Source organism: Sphaerodactylus townsendi, linkage group LG13 (assembly GCF_021028975.2).
Source record: "Sphaerodactylus townsendi isolate TG3544 linkage group LG13, MPM_Stown_v2.3, whole genome shotgun sequence".
Taxonomy (NCBI): Eukaryota; Metazoa; Chordata; class Lepidosauria; order Squamata; family Sphaerodactylidae; genus Sphaerodactylus; species Sphaerodactylus townsendi.
In genome coordinates this window covers 44,721,656-44,742,105 of record NC_059437.1, presented here as the reverse complement: position 1 = coordinate 44,742,105, position 20,450 = coordinate 44,721,656, and the positions used below count along the sequence as shown (strand labels likewise).

Sequence of the window (20,450 nt, the reverse complement as noted above, 5' to 3'; positions counted from 1 at the left end):
TTTTTCTGAGTGCCGAGAAGGGGTTACTAAAGCAACCTCCCTGGCCAATAGGGACTGGAGGTGTGTGTGTGCGGCGGCGCCACTGTTTGAATCCACCACCATTGGAACCTGTTATTAAAATTTTTGGATCCCACCACTGCTTTTCTACCTTGCAAAACCTTTACAAGCCACAGAACACTCTGCCTCTCTCTATAAACCTTGCTTTATTTAATATGAGGCATTCATTGCACTACAACAAAGGTGAGTTCCATTTCCAAGTATAGGTGGCAGATAGTCTCCACCTGTTGAATTTCTGCATCATTATCCCCTCTCCTTGCTGTATTTGTTTGATTGTCTCCTTCCTTCCCGCAAGCACTTCATTGAGACCTGCCTTTAACAATCCTGAAAAGGAGATTAAGGACTGCGAGTGGCCCGGGGAGGAGGTGGTAACGCACAACTCCCCAAACCTAGTCTAACTAACCATTGCACCGCACTGGTTTTCTTGCGGTACTGTTTTCAGTATTTCCACCGCCTGCGCGTAGAGTCTGCCCACTGCACTGGGGAACCGGAAGTTGCAAACCAGATTCATTCTCACTACAATCCCTTTGCTCTAGGCACGCTCTTGCGAAACACACCATTCTGCTGATTGGCCGGGAGGGAATGCGTCATAACGCTCCTCCAACGAATTGACTCCCCCCCTTAGTGAGTGGTGCTCTTTCAGGGGGCGGGGCCAATAAGCATGGCTGAAGGAGGTTCCTGGAGGGTAAGTGGCTTATATGAGTGGGGGGTGGCTGAGGAATCCCCTGCAAAGGAACTTAATGGTAGATCCCGTTTCCAAGGCTGTGGAGGGTGTGCTTGTTTCATGGCATGGTTCTGAGGGCCATGCTTTGTGGTGGGTGCACGGTCCTGTTCAACCCCACCTGTGTTAAGAAAGCCAGTGTGGTGCAGTGGCAGTGGTTTAGAGTGGCAAACTAGTATCTGGGAGTCCCAGGTTCGAATCCCCACTCATGCCATGGAAGCCCATTGGGTGACCTTGGTCTTTCAGCCTCCCCTACTTCATAGGGTGGTTGTGAGGATAAAATGGAGGAGAGGAGAGGGATGGACAGCAAAGGAATAGTTCCGCTAATGTTTAATCCTTGCATCTTGCGTGTGTGAACTCCGCTCAGGTGGCCACTTTAGTGTGCGAGAAATCCCTACACAAAATAGGCCTCTCCACATATTAGAAAGCTAGAACTTCATGTGTTATATCTGGACTAACCAATAAAAATGACCATCCATAGTTCGAAATTCCTCTCTGGCACGATGGTTGCACGTTCCTTCCAATGCAGTTTCTGTGACTTGGCATATACCGTAATTTGTGGTCATCTTTTGTGTTCCTGCCCATGGTTAAAAATGCAGCTTCTGTAGTGATTTCAGTGGCCTCCTTAAACATGAATACAGGGTCAAATGTCCTCGGGCTGCAGCCATTTAGTCACGTAGAGGGTGGAAAATCTCCTCTCTCACCCCTCCTCCTTAGAGATGACCTGGTGCAAAAAAGTTGTTTGGTTGTGGTGGCGGAAGGCGGCCTGCCATATGGGGCAGGGAGGGGGGAACTCAGGTTTTGCACTGGGCTACATTTTTCCTATACGCGCCTCTGTGTGAGTGTACACGTTCTTGTGTTTGGCAGCCTCCTCGAGCATGTGATGACTACTGGTCTGAATGGAAACACTGTCGGAGCATCCGAAACCTTTTCCATCACTACTATACTTATGGGGAAGCCCCTTCTTGCAGGCAGTGGAAAAAGGACTATGAGAACTGCACAGAGTGGGAGAAAACAAAAAGTTCAGTAGCAAAGGTATGTAGAGTGACTAATCGAGCATCACCATGCAGTGGAATAGCCCTTTTCTTTATATCTAGAAGTTATGTAACCCCTGTAGAACCACTGGCTGGGAATTGATTTGTACAGGTGGGAGTTCACAGCCATTTGTAATGCTCAGAATTGGGGAGGATATATTTACTTTAGCGATGGGCCCAGTGGTGGGATCCAAAAATTTTAGTAACAGGTTCTCATGGTGGTGGGATTGAAATTGTGGCATAGCGCCAATGGGGCTGGGTGGGGCACGACGGGGGCGTGGCCGGGCATTCCGGGGTGGGGCATTCCTGGGCAGGGCTGTGGCAAGGACGCAGGCGCTGCGCCGGTCCTTGGGTGGGAAACGAATGCACGCAGGCGCAGGCTGCCACGCACCTCCTGCTAGACTGCTTCAAGTTCTGCGCGCTACTGCTGAGAGGAGGGGCGTGACTAAGGCAAAAATCACATGGCAAAATCACCAATTAGTAACCCCCTCTCGGCACACAGAAATAATTAGTAACCTACTCTCGGGAACCTGTGAGAACCTGCTGGATCCCACCTCTGGATGGGCCACATAAAATTGCCACACTGCACAAACACAGTCAAGCTGATGGATGGCACACAAATCTATTACAGAGGCCATTTGTCTGAATTATGATGTTCTAATCCATTGTATGTATAACCTTGATATGGACAATATTGTTTTTTGACAGTCCCTGTGCAAATCTGGACAGGGTTAAAGGGTGCCTTTTGGAGCCCAGTCACCAATGTGGTCTATCAGAAATACAGGCTGCCTCATCAAGTCTAGAGGTGGGCGGATGAAAAGGCAGGCAAAGCCGTCTTTGCTTTGCAGCCATAGCGGAAGTGATTTTTGCAGCATTGTGTTCTTTCTTGCAGGACTCTCTTTGTAAGAGTGAAAAAGAGCGGACTTTGGCAAAAGAGAAGCATGCTCCAGTGTGGAACTTAAGGAAAAGCCCTCCAGTGGACTGGTACATGCCTCTTGATGAAGGCAAACCAAAATGAGGGGGGAGTTTGGCTGTATTGCTTTGGAGTTCTTTCAAGAAAAGTGTTGTGTGGAAGTATCTTTGCTGCCAAGGGTCACATACCTCACTGCAGTTGTGCCACATCATTTTCAAAGAAAATATAAAATACCTGTTTTCTTACTTGTGTGTTAAACAGCAGTATTCAGAAAGAGCCACCCGCAGTGCTCTTTTTAAGGTTCATTCACAGCTTTAGCAAGTGCTCTGGAAAGCCCTTTTTAGCTTGATCATGAGGTAAATGAGGAGTTGCTGAAGGATACGGGGGAGCCTCAGGGATAGGCCTTGGCTCTGAATACCCCTTGAATTGGCCTGATGACAATTCAACCTGCAAGAGCCATCCTACCTTTCCTTGAAGAAGCCAGCCTAGACCAAACTCAACAGGTCTCAGGAGCTAAGCAGGGTTAATGCTCAGATGGGAGACCACCAAGACAGAACAGGGTTACTATGCAGAAGGCAGTGGCTACCCACTGCTGTTAGTCTCTTGCTTTTAAGTTCTCTTGAGCGGATTGCCATAAGTCAGCTGGCACTTACTATAATTGTGCGACTCTTAACACTGAATTCTGCCTTATACTGAGTAAAGCTGTTTGACCAGTAGTTCTGTATGTCGTGTCCTGCAGGGGCTCTCAAGGAAAGAGAAACATGACTTCCAACAACCAGTGTGATATAGTGGTTAAGAGCAGGCGGATTCTAATCTGGAGAGCCAGGTTTGATTCCCCAATCCTCCACCCGGCAGGGGCTTATCTGGTGTGTTTCCGCACTCCTACATTCCTGCTGGGTGACCTTGGGCCGGTCACAGTTCTTTGGAACTCTCTCAGCCCCACCTACCTCACAAGGTGTCTGTGGTGGGGAGAGGAAGGGAAAGAAGCTTGTAAGCCACCTGGAGTCTCCTTACAGGAGAGAAAGGTGATGTATAAATCCAAAACTCTTCTTCTCCCAGAAATTAATTGGAGATGGGGGACTTTTTGCATGCGAAACAGATATGCTGCTGCTGAGCCACACTCTGTGTATGGATGTAAACTGCTACGAGTAAAACTTTTAAAAATAAAGATTGTAGTTCAGTGGTGGAGCAGCTGCTTTTCATGTAAGAGGTCCGAAGCTCACTCTCCAGTAAAAAGGATCAGGTAGTAGGTGATGTGAAAGAGCTTTACTGGTGATGCTGTAGAGCTGCACCCAGTGAGATGAGATTGTATCCATCTGTATAGATCTGAACATAAGAACATAAGAACTAGCCTGCTGGATCAGACCAGAGTCCATCTAGTCCAGCACTCTGCTACTCGCAGTGGCCCACCAGGTGCCTTTGGGAGCTCACATGCAGGAGGTGAAAGCAAGGGCCTTCTGCTGCTCCCGCTCCCGAGCACCTGGTCTGCTAAGGCATTTGCAATCTGAGATCAAGGCGGATCAAGATTGGTAGTGTTACGAATCAGCAAGGTCCAGACCAAAAGTGACCGTAGAAGTTCTTTATTGAGCTGGCATTCTTGATCGACTACAGACAATGCGGGAACTGAAGCCCCCCTGGACGTATCGCCGCTTTTACGGGCTCCCAAATCGTTCCCGCCAAATCCAGAATAAACAATTCGGGGTTCCCATCCCAAGCTTTCCCAAGACAGTTTCACACAGGCAGCTTCACAGAGACAGACAGAAACAAGCAGAGCAATCAGTGTTGATAATGAAAGCATTCCCATCCCGGGCGTTCCGCCAACCGCAGCCAGAGGAACCTACTCAAGACCTACTCTGATTCTATTCAAGGGAGCCTTACGTAAGAGCAGCCATCCGACTTCTAATCAAGGGTCCATCTAAATTGTTTGCAAGGATGGCTTTCCAGAAGCTGCAAAAGGCAATTGATGGAAATGAAAGGTGGCTGCTATAGATTAGATACCATCTCTCATTACAACCTCAGCCAAGTCTTTATCATTTCCCCCCAGTAAGTTGTGTGAGCACATGATAGAACACAGCAGCACAGATAACCAGTGATAGATTTGGAAGGCGGGCCTTACCAAAATCCTCAAAGTGGGAGGGGGGAAAATGACACCTCTTTTTTCTTGCTTACTGTGCAGTACATTTATTAATTGTACCCTAGGAATTTCATTTCTGTACGCTGTTAACCAGGCCACAGTAACTCCCATGCTAGCTTACTGGTCATGCAGCCGCACACAACCCGCTCAACTGAAATTACATTATCCCAGTCCGGCACAAAAGAATCAAGAGACAGCTGGCTGTTGTGGGTTTTCCGGGCCTTTGGCTCCTAGCCCACATCTGTGACTGGCATCATGTCTGCAGACTGTTGATTCCAGCCATGAAAGTCTTCAATAATACAAAATCAAAAGACACTTCAAGATGTTATTTTTAGTCCATGAATGGTGTTTATTGCTCATGTTTGTACATATATCCTGCCTCCCACTGGCCATTCTGATCACATGGTAAGAGTGCAATTTGTAGTAAAAAAAAAAAGAAGCCTGTAGCATTTTAAATAACTTTTTCAAATGAGCACTATGAAGTAGAGCTAGTGCTGCTGCTGCAGTGGTCAAAGTGCCGGAATCGGGAGAGACAGAGCTGAAATACTTACTCAGCCGTAAACTCACTGGGTGATCTCAGACCACCTACCTATCTAACACGGTTGTTGTAAGAATAAAACTAGGGGAAGGGTTCTTATACATACAGCTCTCAACTTTGTAGAAGGGGCAGATAAATTGCAGGGTTAGGGTTAGGGATAAATTGCAGGGGCATATGGAAGTGTCAACGGTTGAAAACTCCACAATATGTCATTGGGTATCCAGAATATACCCTATTCAAAAATGACTCCCCCCCCGCCCCCCCCCCACACACACAAAAGCTTTGTTCTTTGTTGTGTACTGAGTTTCTTCGGACAACGAATTAACAAATAACCATCTGCAACTAGGACTTCAAAACCTATCAGAGAACCAGATCCATCCATCCATCCATCCAATGAGGCTTGCCTTTTCTGAATGGTGCATCTTCCAGCGGTTGCATGGCAACCTTGCCCCCATCACTGTGTATACACTCTGGTGATGTCATTGCATTTCCCTTCAGGAGCCTCATAATTTGGCAGCGGGGGTGTATGCAGAGGCTCCTGCCTCTCGAAAGGAAACAGGTTGTTGTCTCGGCAGATCGCCGCCTGATACAGTTCCTCCGATTCAAGACGCAGCTCTTTCAGTGCCTGTTCCTGGGCTTCCATCAGGGACCTGATAGTTTCCATCTCTGCCCTGTGCTGCTGATGCTTGTACTGGGCCCACTTCTTTATCAGAATGGCTCGTCTTTCGCTCTCCTCGAAGGACAAAGGGGCGGTGACTCGTACCCTGACAGACAGGAGGGGGGAAAGCAACAGGGTGTTCTAAGACGACAGCTTTTACAAAACATGCTCCTGAACTACCAATTTTGAACCTATGCAGTTGACTTCGCAGTATTTCCTACTCTGAACTTGTGGCTGCGCAGGATCTTTGGCAGAGGAAGGTCTTTTCCCAACATGTGCGGCCTGAGATCCTTTTACTGAGAGCCTGCATGGTGTAGCGGTTAGAGTGGGGGTGGCAACCTATGGTGCTCCAGATGTTAATAGACTACAATTCCCATCAGCCCCTGTCAGCATGGCCAATTGGAGCACCATAGGTTGGCCACCCCTGGGTTAGAGTGTCAAACTAGCCTCTGGGAAACCCAGATACAAATCCTCACTCTGCCATGGAAGCAGAAAAGCTGCCATACAATCAGTGGTATAGTAGTTAGAATCTTGGGCTAGGATCCAGAAGACCAGAGCTCAAATCCCAATTCTGTCATGGAAGCTTGCTAGGTGACCTTCAGCCAATCACCCTCTTTCAGCCTAACCTACCTCACAGTGTTGTTTTGAGAATAAGGAAAAAAGATTGTAGGCTGAAGAGGAAAGATGGATATAGACAAACACTATGGACAAACATTAAACAAGACAAACACTCCAATCTTCCTACGCTTTCTGGTGCACATGTGATTTGGGTCTTAGGAGATGTGGTGATTATATAGTTAGCCAGCTGTGGGCCGTGTTCCTGGCTCAGGTCAATGGAACAATCTCTGAAGCTCAGTGTGGTGAGGAGAGGAAGGAGAAGCAGACCCATCATCTGGTCGTGGCCCACCCACTCAGGAAAGGAAGGGGGAGGCATGTAACGTCAGAGCTCTGAGTTCATCATGGTGTTATGTAAAATAGTAGTCTGGTATTTTGATCCTACACACATTCCTTCGACAGTACATTTGACTAAATTAATTATGATGATTCAAGGTTAAGCGTGCATAGGACTGCAACCTGAAGTAAACAGAGCATTCAGCATCTTGTAGTTCCTTACGAGTTGAAGAACATACGCTGCTTGACAACTGTACCTAAATATCCAAGACCTTTTTTTTTGCATAATGGGAATTCAGCAGTTATCACAAGATTGTTTTTCTGGTGTAGTAAACCCTGCCTCAATGTGGTTCAGCAAATATTACTGTGTGACTTGGTGTCTGTTTGCAGTTGTCAGAATACAAAGGTAACAACCCTGCTTGTTATGGCCTAGGGTGGATGGGCATTAAAGGTCACAGGGGTAACTCCCGATGGGTCAACAGCTTGAAAGCACTTGGCCATAAGCTGGCAGCCGCATGATAAGGACAGGAGCTTCCATCACTACAAGCCAGCAGCTCCCACTTCCAGGGAACCAGCTCCTGTAAGCCTGTTCCCCACTGGGGATGGGCCTTCTCCTTCCTATCTCCCACCACCACCACCACCCGCCTCTCTCAAGGGAATAGGGTTCTTTCCACGGCTGTTTTTTCCTCCCAATTTGCCCCGTATTGATATGGAAATGCAGATCTTGTTGAATCCGATTTAGTGCAGTTTAATCTGTGACCTGCTCCTCCATCATATCTAAAGCTCTGATGTGATTATTCTGGGATAACAACATAGAAACAGGTCCCCATATACTTAAAGGGGAGCATTCCCCAAAGGAGCAGGTCCCCATTCCCCAAAGGAGCATTTCCATAGAACGAAGTTCTGAACAGCATACACTAAAACGGATCTCCTTGAGAGGGCAGGGGCAGGACTTCTGTCTGATCTGGGAAACACGCAAGAACAGATTCCCAGCATCTCATCTGAACTCTTGTCCTCGGTAGATCCTTACCTTGTTTCATCCATGTATCTGTACGGTGTAATAAAGTCTTCAATAGGGATCAGCTCCTGTGGGGCTCTTTCCAATTTTTTTAACTTCTTTTTCAACCGCTCCTTTGCAGCTTGTTCTCTTCTGGGATCCACTTTCTTTTTTTTCCTTGGTTCTGCTCTGAAGGAGAATAAAACCATTCAAAACTCCACCTCAGCATTCAGATACACATCAATATGACAACACTTCATCTTCATTTTATTGTTCCTTTGTAATATGCCTTTCTCAGCAAAACTCAAGTCAGATTACATTTTTTAAAAAAAAGTAATAAACAAAAGAGGTCATACAACAATAAAACAAGATTACAAAAATGAGAAAACAATGCTAAGGGTACATTTTAAAAAGATACAATAAATAGGGCAATATGAAGCTGCCCACCATTTTTCATTAACATGAAAAGAACAAACCTCTTCCCTTTATAAAAACGCCCTCTGGCAAAAAGGAACATTTTGTTGGCTGGGTTATGGACAAAATGAATCAAAAGACAAGCCATGCACATTAAAATAAATACTGGCACCATTAGTCAATGGATGTTAGTTCTTCGGAATTCTTCCTGTGATCATTCCAAAAGCAGAAAAATTGGAACCCAAATGTCTGAATTTTTATTGTTTACTGGATCAGTTACACATCGTCAAGGTTAGAGTGCCAGCCTCAGATTGCTGCATTCCTAGCCCTTCTCAGTATTGAAAGCTATTAGATAACCTTAGGATAGTCTCCCTTTTTCCACCTAACGTATTTTGAAGGATTGCAATGAGAATAAAGTAGGGAGGGGAAACCATATATTGTCTTAGAAGGAGGACAGGATAAAAATCTGACCATGATAATGACTTTCCCCCCAGACAGTGTGAAGCACGGAGCTTAAACGTAAAGATGCAAATTCAAACCTTTACTCGACCATAACTTTAGAGGGTAACAGTCACATTTTCTCCAGCTAATCTCTCTCACAAGGTCCTTTGTAGTCGACCCACGCGGTCAGCGTAAGAAACTGAGAGCAGAGGCAGCCCGAGGAGATAACATCTGGTGGAGATGTCGCCAGCAGCGGCCCGGGGGGGGCCGAGGAGGTCCCGTGTTCCTCGCCCCGAATCCTCCCGTCTGCCGGTTCCTGGCACCTTTTATTGTTACTCTATTGGGGGCGTGTAGGAGGGAGGACTGGGGGGAGTTCCGGGAGAGCGGGAGGTCGGAGAGATCATCATGTGATGCATGATCTCATCTGGCTTCACGTCTTGAGGAGAGGAGCTGTCTGGCGTCTGAGCCTAATCCTCACCTGGGAGGCAAAAGACCATTTGTCCCTGCGCCCGGTGATTGAGGCAGACAGTTCATGACCCGTGCGGCTCATGGGGGGATGAGGGGGGATGGGGTAAGTCGCGATCACGACCGGCAAAGACGCCGCGGAGTCCGTTGGCGTCCCAACGTTCTACTACGGCACTGCTGGAGTGCGGCAGATGCACTACTACATATCTCCTCACACATTTTAGAAAGCGGGGGGGCGAAGCAGCTAAAGGCGATTTAGAGGGGCGCTTGTCTCCTCCACGCCGTTTGGTCAAGATTGACCAAGCTGCTTGTGCAACATTAGAACTTGGTTCGCGGGGTAAGGGAAATCACCGAGGGGTTTCTTACACCACGTTACAGAGCAATTGTATTAGACACGCATTGAGCGAAACAAAGATCCGATAACAAAGACGCCTGCCACAATTAAACCAATGCAGAGCTGTACAATAGCACTCCAACCATCCTCCCGGCAGCCAGCTCCAGAAGGGCTGACCACCAATGGGGCAAAAACATCATGCACTTCAGATTAGATACAACTTCTTGCAGCTCCGCAGCACTTTCATGTGGATCAACTGGGGAATTATCAGAAAAGATTAAAACAACACATATTATGTACATTCTCACAACCTTGGTGATGCAAGCAACAACAAATGATAATCAATAAGCGTGCACGATTGTCTAGGGTGCAAACGGGCTTGTGAAGGACTACCTGCTGCTGCGGAGGCCAGGGCATCCAGGCGGTGGAGGCAGAAGTTGATGGACCCATGAGGGGCACAGGCCAGCCGGCCATTATCAGTCTTAGCATTGTAGGGAGGCGGAGTCCGGGGACTCCCACTAGGGAAGTTGCGAGGGAGGCGAACTCCGCTTGGGAGAGGGCGACGCAGCCAGCTCCCGGCGTGGGAGGGTCCGAGAGGCAGGGCGGAGCGGCGGCGGCGGCGTCGGGCTCCCGGGGTGGAGCCACAGGGGTAGAGGACAATGGTGAGGCGAGCTGAGGCAGCAAGAGAGTTCCGAAGCAGGGAGTGAGGCGGGGATGTAGTTAAGCGTCCTCTCCCGCAGGTCAAGGGCTCCCAGCCTGAGGGAGCAGGATGTTTCGAACACGGGGGGGGAATGTCCTCCATGTGTGTGCAGTTCCAACTGGCCGAGCCGACGGAGAGAATGGGCCCGGAGTCGGTTCCTCGTTCGGCTGCGCCCGGTGATGCGAGAAGCGCAGAGTCGGTTAAGAGCACAGTGGTTAGCGACAGTCTTGGTGACAAGGGAGAGAGCGCCAGCGGGTTTGGGTGACGGGTCCCCAGTCGGCGGCTCATAGAGAATATCTGATGGATGAAGGCATTCATGAAGGGGCTCAGCCCAGACTCTGCTAGGAAGTCTCCGGGTGCTTTGCAGACGGGGGGAGCAGGCGGAAGGCTCAGCAGGCTCCCGACTCCCACAGAGTACTGGCCAGGCAGAAAAGATGAAGAGGCGTTGGCTTGGCGGCAGCAAACTGCTCCCAGATGTTGGTCTGGTGGCTTCGTCAGGGGTGGCCACGATGCATGCCGCCGGCGGGAGGCAGCCAGAGCAGGCAAAGGATGAGTGAGTCGCTGAGTTGGTGGTGATGATCGCAAAGAGAGGCGGCACAGAGGGTTCTCGGGTGTCACCGGGGTGGTCTTGCTGGCGCCAGCGGCGCTAAGGAGCCTGGCTGAGTGATCGCCTTGGCGTCTCCCCAGGTCATTCCGGGTCTTTGGTTGGCGGCGGGCGTTCCTGCTGGGATCGCTGGGCGGGGATCCTCTAGAGAGATGCGTTCCATCTCCCGGGGGATGGGGTTGGTTTCCTCCTGCGGCGCCATTCCATGGGTTGGCCTGTTATGGCGAATCGGAGTCCGGGAACCTGTAGGAAGAGAGGACTGAAACACACACCCCTTTCCCCAGGTTGCGGGGGGGGGGCGGGTCCGCCAGGCTCAGATTCTAGAAGCGGATGGCGGGAGATTGGGATCGAGTTAGTGTTTTGCTTGGATTTAATATGGGAAGGAAGAAGGCGTTTTGCAGCCTGTGAAGGTTGCTTTTAGTGCAACCCTCACCTGGGAGGGCAGCCTACACTCCTCTTTCTTTAGTTGTTTTGACAGGGGAGGGCAGGAGGTGGCTGACCCTGGTTGAGGAATTGGCTTCATGAAGCGTCATCAGAGATGCGTCAAAGGCGAGGTCGAGCCTCGAGAAGGAAGGGAACAGAAAAAGCGAGGTCCTGGGGGGATTGTGGGTATGCATGCTTAATCAGCAACACAAAAGGGGGCTTTGGAAGCACCTTTTGGGGATAAGGTGCATCCGGGGAATGAAGCAATCGAGGCGTTAGAGGCAAATTCCTCGCACACACAAAGGAAGAGAAAGGAAGGGGGGTTTCTTTGCAAAGGGAGTTGCACTTACCGTGACCTTGGTGGCTAATGCAGGAAGCTGGATGGTGCTGCTAGAATTTTGTAGTCGAATTATCTTGAGGGAATTGCCGCCCGCCGGGGAGCCGGCTCCTTAAAGGAGGTACGGTTCGGCTGAGCGCCTGGCCTTTAATGTGGTACTGATAAAGTTGCCAGGCGCTGGGCAGCCATCACCCAAACGGGTTTGGGTATTAGGCGCATAATGGCGGCAGCCTTTTTTAAACTGGGGCCTGTCCTGACAGTGCTCTTGATATCAGAGGCCGGGCCCAGATTTTTAATCCAGGAGGGCCAGTCAGCCAATTGGCCCTCCGCTACTGGTCGAAAAAACAGAAGGAAAAGAGGGGAGAGGAGAGGGAAACAGATTTCCTGTGTGGAAATTAAGAGAGCAACCGGAAGGCAACGATTGGAGAATCAATGATCCGTGGCGGCTTTACCCATCCCAGACCAAGAGTGGTTTTAACCTGACTCATGAGGTCTCTTCCCCAGAGATTGACATGGATGTCTAGAAGCGATGGGGGCCCGGACTGAAGAGCTGCCGCTCGAGTCCTGGGCTGTTGACCGTGTGGCCGGCCGGGATGCTCACCGTCAGCGGTTTGTCTCTCATGCCACAGATGTCGCGGGCAAAGCCTCGGTGTTGAAGCCACTGGTCGGGCCACTCGGCTGCTCTGATAGCGGTAACTTTATCAGCGCCGGTGTCCACCAGGCCCTTGAACTTACATCCTTCTATAAGCGAGCTCCAGATAGCCGGGCGGGAAGCTCCCGATGAGCGTCTCCACGCTGCGGCGGTGAAAGTGTAGGCCTGCGCCATGTTATTGGCTGCTGGGGCACCAAGCATTAGCGCTATTTATGGGGTTCGACGGCGGGCGGCGCATGGGGCAAGAAAATCCAGCTGAGCGCAGCTGGCTCCGGCGGAGCAGCTCCTGTGGGATGTTTGTCCAGACCTGGAGGTGGATGGGTCCTTGGAGTGCGTGGAGTCGAGCACTCGGGGGCGATGGTGGGAACAGTCCCTGTTCAGCGGCAGAGGCCTTTGGCAGCACGACCCAGCTAATTGTCCCGGTAGGGATGGGCTGCGTCATACTGGAGTTAGGGCGACAAGAACCTGCGTGGGGGAACTTAAAGGAGATGGGCTGGAGTGCATGCGAGCGAGATGCCCTGAGAGGGGTGGTTTCGGCAGGGGCCTAGGCGTTTGGGTCTGCTCTGAAGTACTCTCCTCCTTGGTCCTGGGCTGGGGCAGGCGCCCGGGCGGGGAGTTTCCCGACGGGCAGTCGTTTCTCAATGGAAGCCCTTCTGGCAAGCGTGGGCACGGGTTTTAGGTGGCGCTTCTCCTCCTGAGGGGAGGACCCTCCTCCATCGGGGGTTGTAGGCCCCCGCGCCGGGCTGCCTACACTCGCCGGAAGTGTCGAGGGTCTGCCGCAGTTAAAGCAGTCATCCTGGGGCTGCCTCCCACGCCCGAGGAGGAAGTGCTGCGGCGAGGAGGCCAGCTTGGTGGAAGGAGGATCCGATGTCCTGGCAAGCCTTAAGCATGTCGGCCAGTTCAGGATTTTGCCCAGGCCCGTGATTGCCCTGCGGCACTCCGTGGAAGCGTTCTCTCTTTTGCTGGCGCATGAGGAGCTCGTTTTTGAGGCCTCCTCGCTATCTACCACCTGCCTCTTGAGCGCTTCCTGGAGCCTGTTCACAAATTCAGCATAGGGCTCTTGGGGTTTTGCGGATGGAGGAGAAACTCTGGGTTGGCTGGCCGGCATTGGGGACTTTGACAAAGCCTTATAGGCGCACTCAGAAGCGACAGTAAAGGGTGGCCTCAGAGCAGTACAATCTGATCGTTGGGATTGGCAAAAGCGCCGAAGCCGTAAAGCTGAAGCTGGCGGTTGTAGGCGCTACCGCCAGAGGTGGCTGCTCTGTTGAAGCATTGCTGGCCGGAACTCCACTTTCCCAGGAACCACAAGTGCGCGGGGCTCCAGGAGCATCGCGAAGGTGTGTTTTTCAGTCATCTGGAACCATTAGGTTTGGTTCCTTCGCGATGGCTTCCAGCATGCCTCTCACGTAGGGGCTGAAGTGACTCCTACGTCCGCATTGCTGAATTTCGGTAAGGATATTATAGCTCAGAGGTGATTTTCGACAACCAGCCGAACTATGCCATCCTCCTCGAGTTATCTGTGAAGTGGATGGGGCACAATGCACAGAACTCTCGGCATCGTCTTCCGTCAGGGTTTCTTTCTTCTGCAGATGTCGTGGCTAATACGTTCTCGCGAGAGTTCTGAAACCAGCGCCATTACGTGGCGTGGCGGAGTGCAGTGGCTTCGGAGAAAGGAAAAGGCGGAGCAAGGAGGAGGGGGCGGCTGAGCAGCGGGAGAGTTTGAAATGGGTGAAGGAGCGAGGGGGGCAGAAGGAGGACGAAGCGTCCAATTTAGTGGATAGAGAAAATTCCGGGGTTGAAATTGAAGGTGAAAGGTCGAAGGAGTGACCTACAGCAAGGGAGCCGTAGGTCTGCAGGCTGATGGCGACAAAACATTGTCTCCGTCAGTAGCATGGCGACATCGGTAGCGAGGCTCTGTCGCGAAGTGCGCCCGATGTTTTCCCAGTCCTTAAGATTCAATGTCCCCCCCTCTCGGTACCATGGACACTGAGCTTCACTCTCCTCAACCAATTTCGCGCAGCTCCGCTTCTCTTCTGACCGGGGACCCTGCAGCATTGCGTTAAGCAGCTTTCAGTTCGATCCAGCGTGCTTGTCATAAGCCCTGCTTTTGCAAGCTCCCATACTCACCGGTGTTCCGTCCGGACGAGAGAGTGTCCTAGGGCCAGCGTGTCTCTGGATAGCCGATCCAGAGGACAGGCGATGCCGAAACGGTGGTCCCCTGGATCGCCACGATCCAGCCGGACCGGTATCGCGGACCCGCTTCCCCAGGCGACGGTGAGCAGGAGTGGAGGTTCGAGGATTCCCGAGGTTTAGAAGCACCAGCGTAATTAAACCCGCAGCGGTCAGCTGTAAGAACGAAGACGAGCGGAGTGGCGGAGATAACATCTGGTGGAGATGCGCCAGCTTAGCGGGCGGAAGACGGAGTCGATGTTCCCTAGCGAATCTCCGTCTGCCGATTCCTATGGCACCTTTTATTGTTACTCTATTTAGAGGCGTGTAGGAGGAGGGAGGACTGGGGAGTTCCGGAGAGCAGGAGAGTCGGAGAATCATCATGTGATGCGCTGATCCTCACATCGGCATTTCACGTCTTGGAGGAAGCGTCTGGCGTCTAAAGAGCTTCAATCTCCACCTGGGGGAGCAGACCATTGTCCCTAAGCCCGGTGGAATTGAGCCTTAGACAGTTCATGACCCGTGACTCATTAGGGGATGAGGAGGTAAAGGGAGTGCGATCTCGCGACCCGGCAAGGCCCGCCCAGGTCCGTTAAGCGTCCCCAACGTTCTCTCACGGCACTGCTGGAGTGAAGCAGTGCACTACTACAGTCCTTGGCAAGGCTACATGAGGTGTGAATTAGAAAGCACTTTGCATACTTAGAAAGTATCTGAAAGCAGCCAAATCACTGGAAGTCCTTCATTTTATTCTCTAAGAGTAAATATTGATATAGGTTTCCCCCAATTTAGCAAAAGCAGTCTAAAGAATATGAACTACATTTTACCTCATGGGTAGAGATGCCCTGAGTCCTAGAAGTGAAGATTGCCAGTGGTTCTCTCGACCTTGACCATAACAGGTTAACCAGGAGCTAGGGATAATTGGGGGAAAAAATCTGAGATCAGTCAATTTAGAACAGGGGTAGGGAACCTGCGGCTCTCCAGATGTTCAGGAACTACAATTCCCATCATTTCAATTTCCATCGGCCCCTACCAGCGAATTGGCCATGCTGACGAAGCGACTGATGGGGAATTACAGTATCGCTGAACATCTGAAGAGCTTCTGAGAACTAGATTTAGAAGAAAAGGCTGCTGTCAAGATTCAAGTTTCACAAATCCATCAAGTAATGCATTTTTTTCATTGTTTCTTTCTGAGATTATTCGCCATACTAAAGTTTTCGAAAGTAACCTTCAAAATCTCGCATATATAGTTAGGGGGTAAATGTAATTTTTCCTGCTACAACAAAGCAAATTGTAACTGTCTTTATAAACAGCTAGATACATGGAGGCCATCCTGACTGCTACTTTGCTGTCACATGAAAAAAAACAGGGTAGCAGTACTTTAAAGGCTGACTGATTTAATGCACTGTTAGCTTTGGTGAGCTAGAGAACTTTCTATCAAATGCAACAACAGAATATCAGCAGCAGTTACGATGGCTGGAAAAGGCACTTCCATGTTCAGAAGTAGCCTACCTCTGAAGATCAGAATCCAACAACAAAAGGATGGCCATCGTTTTCTAGCCCTGCTTATTAGAAGAAAAAGAAGAAGAGTTTGGATTTATGTCCCACCTTTCTCTCCTGTAAGGAGACTCAAGGTGGCTTACAAGCTCCTTCCCCTTCCTCTCCCCACAGCAGACACCTGGAGCTGACAGAGTTCCAAAGAACTGTGACTAGCCCAAGGTCACCCAGCAGGCTTCATGTGTAGGAGTGGGGACACAAATCTGGTTCACTAAATAAGAGTCTGCCACTCAGGTGGAGGAGTTGGGAATCAAACCCAGTTCTCCAGCTTAGAATCCACCTGCTCTTCACCACTACACCACGCTGGCTCTCATATATCGTCTTTGAAGGAGGACAGGATAAAAATGTGACCACCATAATGGCTTTTTCCTAAGGATGTGTGGAAAGTCAGCCTCCCTAGAATTATCGCGCTATTTACTGTTGAAATTTGGAAACACGTTGCTGGTCTGATCCAGCAACTACAAAGAATGGTTTATATGCTTCGTTTAAAACAAAAACGTTAAAATGTTTCTCTGCAAATACGTTTCTACTGACAGAACGAAGTAGACGTGGGTGGGTGGGTGGCTGGGTGGCGGCACTTACCTACACAAGGCGGCTCTTGCATTGCTGCGAAGGCGACTCAAGGCCCCCGAGACCGCTGCCTGGGCTAACATGGCTCCAACACACGCTGCAGCCCGCACTACCTCCACGCCCGCTCCCTCCTTCCCAAAGGGGGAACAGATCTGGTGCGCACTCCGGTCCGTCCGCAGTTAGTGTCCGGCTCGTTCCCTCGCCTTGCCGCCCAGAGTCCGGCTTGCATGCAAAAGAAGCAGCTCTATAAAGTTCGATTCTGTCCGCCCCACGCCTCCCTCCTGGCTAGGTCGACTTTGGAGTAGTTCCTTTGTTAATCTTTCCCGCTTGCCAGGTTTGCAATGCAAACCTATGCCGACTTACTCCAGTCTAAACCCACTAATATCAATTGAGTTAGAGTGCAGTAGCTTCATAGGAACGGCACTGGTGGGCTAACATGGCTTCAAAGTACTGCATCCAAAGTACTGTCAATAGAGCTTTCCTGCCTCCCCATTCCATTTGTTTAGCTCCCCAAAATGGAACTCCGGGAGGAGGATTCTAAGGAACAGCGAGTGTGGAGGGAGGAAACTGCTCCTCCCCTCGGTAGGATCTAGTCCATTAACAGCCAGGTCTTAAGTCACTGACGTCTGTGACAACTGCTGCATCTTGGTTCCCAGTAGTCTTTGGGTCATCTCAGTAGCTCATTTGGCCCCAATTAATCTGTATTATATCTTCTCTACTCCTTGCTAAAATTGTTATAGTCTGCAGATCTGGGTTTTCCATTATCAAAAACTTGGTCACATCGTGATGAAACTTAGTTTGTCCAAATATGTATGTATGTATGTATGTGTGTATGTGTGTATGTGTGTATGTATGTATGTATCAGTTTCTGGAACATGTATATAATAATAAAATAATGTGTAAAGGACAATTTCATCACACTGGAAAAGGACTTTCCACATAAATTTAAATAAGGTTTTCACATATGGGTGACTTCTATAAATTAAAATCAAGCATGAAGTGTTGGGACAAAATCTTGTAGAGCTGAGGACTTCATTGACAGTGGGCTTTTTTCTGTGTCTAATATGCCCACCCAAAGCAATCCTTCAAACACACTTCTACTTATGGTTATGTTTCCTTAAAAGTTCAGGGAAAGGAGTTGGCAGAATCCAAAGAGAGGCCTGAACCAAATCAGCAGATACAGAGATTCAGCTTATCAGCTAATGGCCAATCAATAAGAACATGCTTGTCAAAGGTTCAGTTATTAAAATGGATATATTTCTGTCATAAGTAAAAAGTAAAAACAAACTAAGACTATCTGCAGAGACACAGGCTGCCTAGAATATGATCGTTAAAATAATCTTGTAAGATGTTTTTGTTCTCAAGGAACACTGAAAATAAACTAGCTGCAGTTGTGAATCCCAATTAGCAGATGAGGTGAATATGAGATCACATTTTGAAAAACATATAAATATGGCAACTTTAGAATTGAAAAAGTCAGCTTCCATGAGATGGGGGCTTATCCTTGTTTGTGGACCTGCAGAGGCATGATCCAGATCATGCAATGCTCTGCTTTATAACAGTTTATTTTATTTACACTACTTTGCTTTTCTCTCCAGCGGAAACCCGAAGCAGCTTAACGTTTTCTCCACCTTCATTTTATTTGTACTTTTACAGATCCACCTGACTCAACTGCTTACTTTAAAGCATTTAATCAGATTTTGCCAAAATGACCCCACATTATGATTTGTGGGGTTACAGCCACTGATTGCAACTAACAACTCAATTTCATTTATTTGTTTACCATCTCTGCAGTACATTTACCTATACTAGTAGAGAGATAATACTGGCCAGCTTTGCTTGTGGCAAAGATAACAAAAACATTTTGTGGGATGCTCTGGTCCTTTGTTACATACTATACTAGTGTTGTGTTGTTATTACTGAAGTGGTAGAATGGGTTCATACAATATGCATTAGATGACAGAAATATACCTAGACAAGAACATAACAGCAACAGTGGGCTACCTTGTCCAGCATCCTGTTTCACAAAGTGGCAAACCAGTTGCTCCTGAGAGCCAACAAACAGGACATACATGCCACAGCCTTTCCCTGAAATTGTATTTCTCTTCTGGGATTCAGAAGTGTGTATTGCCTCTGTATAGAGAGGTCCCTTTAGTTAGCATGACCTTTGATGGACCTCTCTTTCAAAAATCTGTCTAACCTCCTTTTAAAGCAACCTATGCTAGTGATCATCCACTAGTAGTAGAAGAAGAGGAGTTTGGATTTATATCCCCCCTTTCTCTCCTGTAGGAGACTCAAAGGGGCTTACAATCTCCTTGCCCTTTCCCCCTCACAACAAACACCCTGTGAGGTGGGTGGGGCTGAGAGAGCTCCAAAGAACCGTGACTAGCCCAAGGTCACCCAGCTGGTGTGTGTGGGAGTGCACAGGCTAATCTGAATTCCCCAGATAAGCCTCCACAACTAAAGCGGCAGAGCTGGGAATCAAACCCTCCAGATCAGAGTGCACCTGCTCTTAACCTCCTACGCCACTGCTGCTCCTCACCATTTAATTAAGAGAATCTCACCATTTAATTAATTCTTCACCGAGTGAAAAAATTCCTTCTGCCTACCCTCAGTCTATGGCCCATCTGCTTCAGAACTTGCCAATGCAATAACAACTCCTGAGGGCCTTATCTTCTGTGAATCTATCTCGTTTCCTTTTAAAAAGCCTTTCAACATGGTGGCCCACCTTGTGACAGCCTGACATTCCACTTTTCCTTGCCTCCTGCTGGGGCAGAAGGCAGGCCTACCTTACAGGGTTGCTGTCCTCCTTCATAAATAGTAAACAATCCTTACGGATATAAGATAGATGCATGGCAATATTCTGAATGCTGAAAAGTGCTAATAAATCACAATCATATACCCTTACAGCCGGAAAAGGTGTGCATGGCAGCGCTCTGAAGGCAGAAAAGTGCTCATATATCCCTATTATGCCACTAATTAGCGGAAGAGTCACTAATCCATAGCAGAGACTTTGCTGAGGAAGGAAAGTACAAGGCATCTGTCTGTACTGAGGGGAGAGTGGGCAGGGGCTGATGGGAATAGTAGTCCATAAACATCTGGAGAGCCAGAATCAGACCCCCCTGCTTTATCAATTACCAACTGAAGTTGACTTGGAAATATGATCTTATTTGGTGATAAGCAGAGGTCAGGTTTAGGGCAGTAAAGAGCACAGATTGCGCTTGGCTTTCAGCTTCTCCAATTTACCTTCTTCTCAACCACCCTATTGGAGTGGGTTAACCAAGAAATCCAGAGTGGTGTAGTGGTTAAGAGCAGGTGGATTCACATGAGTGGTGGACTCTTATCTGGTGAATTGAGTTTGATTCCCCACTTCTCCACATAAGCGATAGAGGCTAATCTGGTGAACCAAATGTGTTTCCACACTCCTCCATTCCTGCTGGGTAACCTTGTCACAGTTCTCTCAGAACTCTCTCAGCCCCACCTACCTCACAAGGTGTCTGCTGTGCGGAGAGGAGGGGAAAGGAGCTTGTAAGCCACCTTGTGACTCCTTACAGGAGAGGAAAGTGGGGTATAAACTCTTCTCCTTCTTCTCAGTATCACACAAGCTTTGCTTTGCTTATGGGGTGGTTTGGACCCCAGTCCTATCCTGGCCCTCTTAACCCCCGAGTCATGCTGATGCTCAACTGCGTGGCTTGTGGGGGATTTGCACCCCAGGGTCTCGAAGTCACGACTCCGAGAGCTGCCCCAGGCTGGCGGAGAGGCGTCTGGCAAAACACCAAGTCCCGCTTTGGGCGTCGTCCCTGTTTCCCGCCGAGCCGCTTAGGTCGTTGCCCTCCGCTGACTT

The 20,450-nt window shown here is 49.2% G+C and overlaps 2 protein-coding genes across 3 annotated transcripts; one reads left to right on the top strand and one right to left on the bottom strand.

The window, feature by feature from the left end:
- Nucleotides 1-624: 624 nt before the first annotated feature.
- On the top strand, nucleotides 625-2,970 carry LG13H22orf39 (linkage group 13 C22orf39 homolog). Its single transcript, XM_048514578.1, has 3 exons — nucleotides 625-742; nucleotides 1,646-1,813; nucleotides 2,705-2,970. Exons 1-3 carry the CDS (start codon nucleotides 719-721, stop codon nucleotides 2,828-2,830), a joined length of 318 nt encoding a protein of 105 aa, XP_048370535.1. The 5' UTR covers nucleotides 625-718; the 3' UTR covers nucleotides 2,831-2,970.
- A 1,319-nt stretch (nucleotides 2,971-4,289) lies between these two features.
- On the bottom strand, nucleotides 4,290-16,945 carry MRPL40 (mitochondrial ribosomal protein L40). 2 transcript variants are annotated; one of them, XM_048514828.1, is made up of 4 exons: nucleotides 16,619-16,773; nucleotides 15,307-15,390; nucleotides 7,977-8,132; nucleotides 4,290-6,161 (listed from the first exon to the last, which is right to left on the bottom strand). In XM_048514828.1, exons 1-4 carry the CDS (start codon nucleotides 16,687-16,689, stop codon nucleotides 5,852-5,854), a joined length of 621 nt encoding a protein of 206 aa, XP_048370785.1. In that variant the 5' UTR covers nucleotides 16,690-16,773; the 3' UTR covers nucleotides 4,290-5,851. The 2 variants fall into 2 exon arrangements, with proteins under 2 accessions (XP_048370785.1, XP_048370786.1); XM_048514829.1 differs by lacking the exon at nucleotides 15,307-15,390 and having other exon boundaries at nucleotides 16,619-16,945.
- Between the last annotated feature and the right edge of the window lie 3,505 nt (nucleotides 16,946-20,450).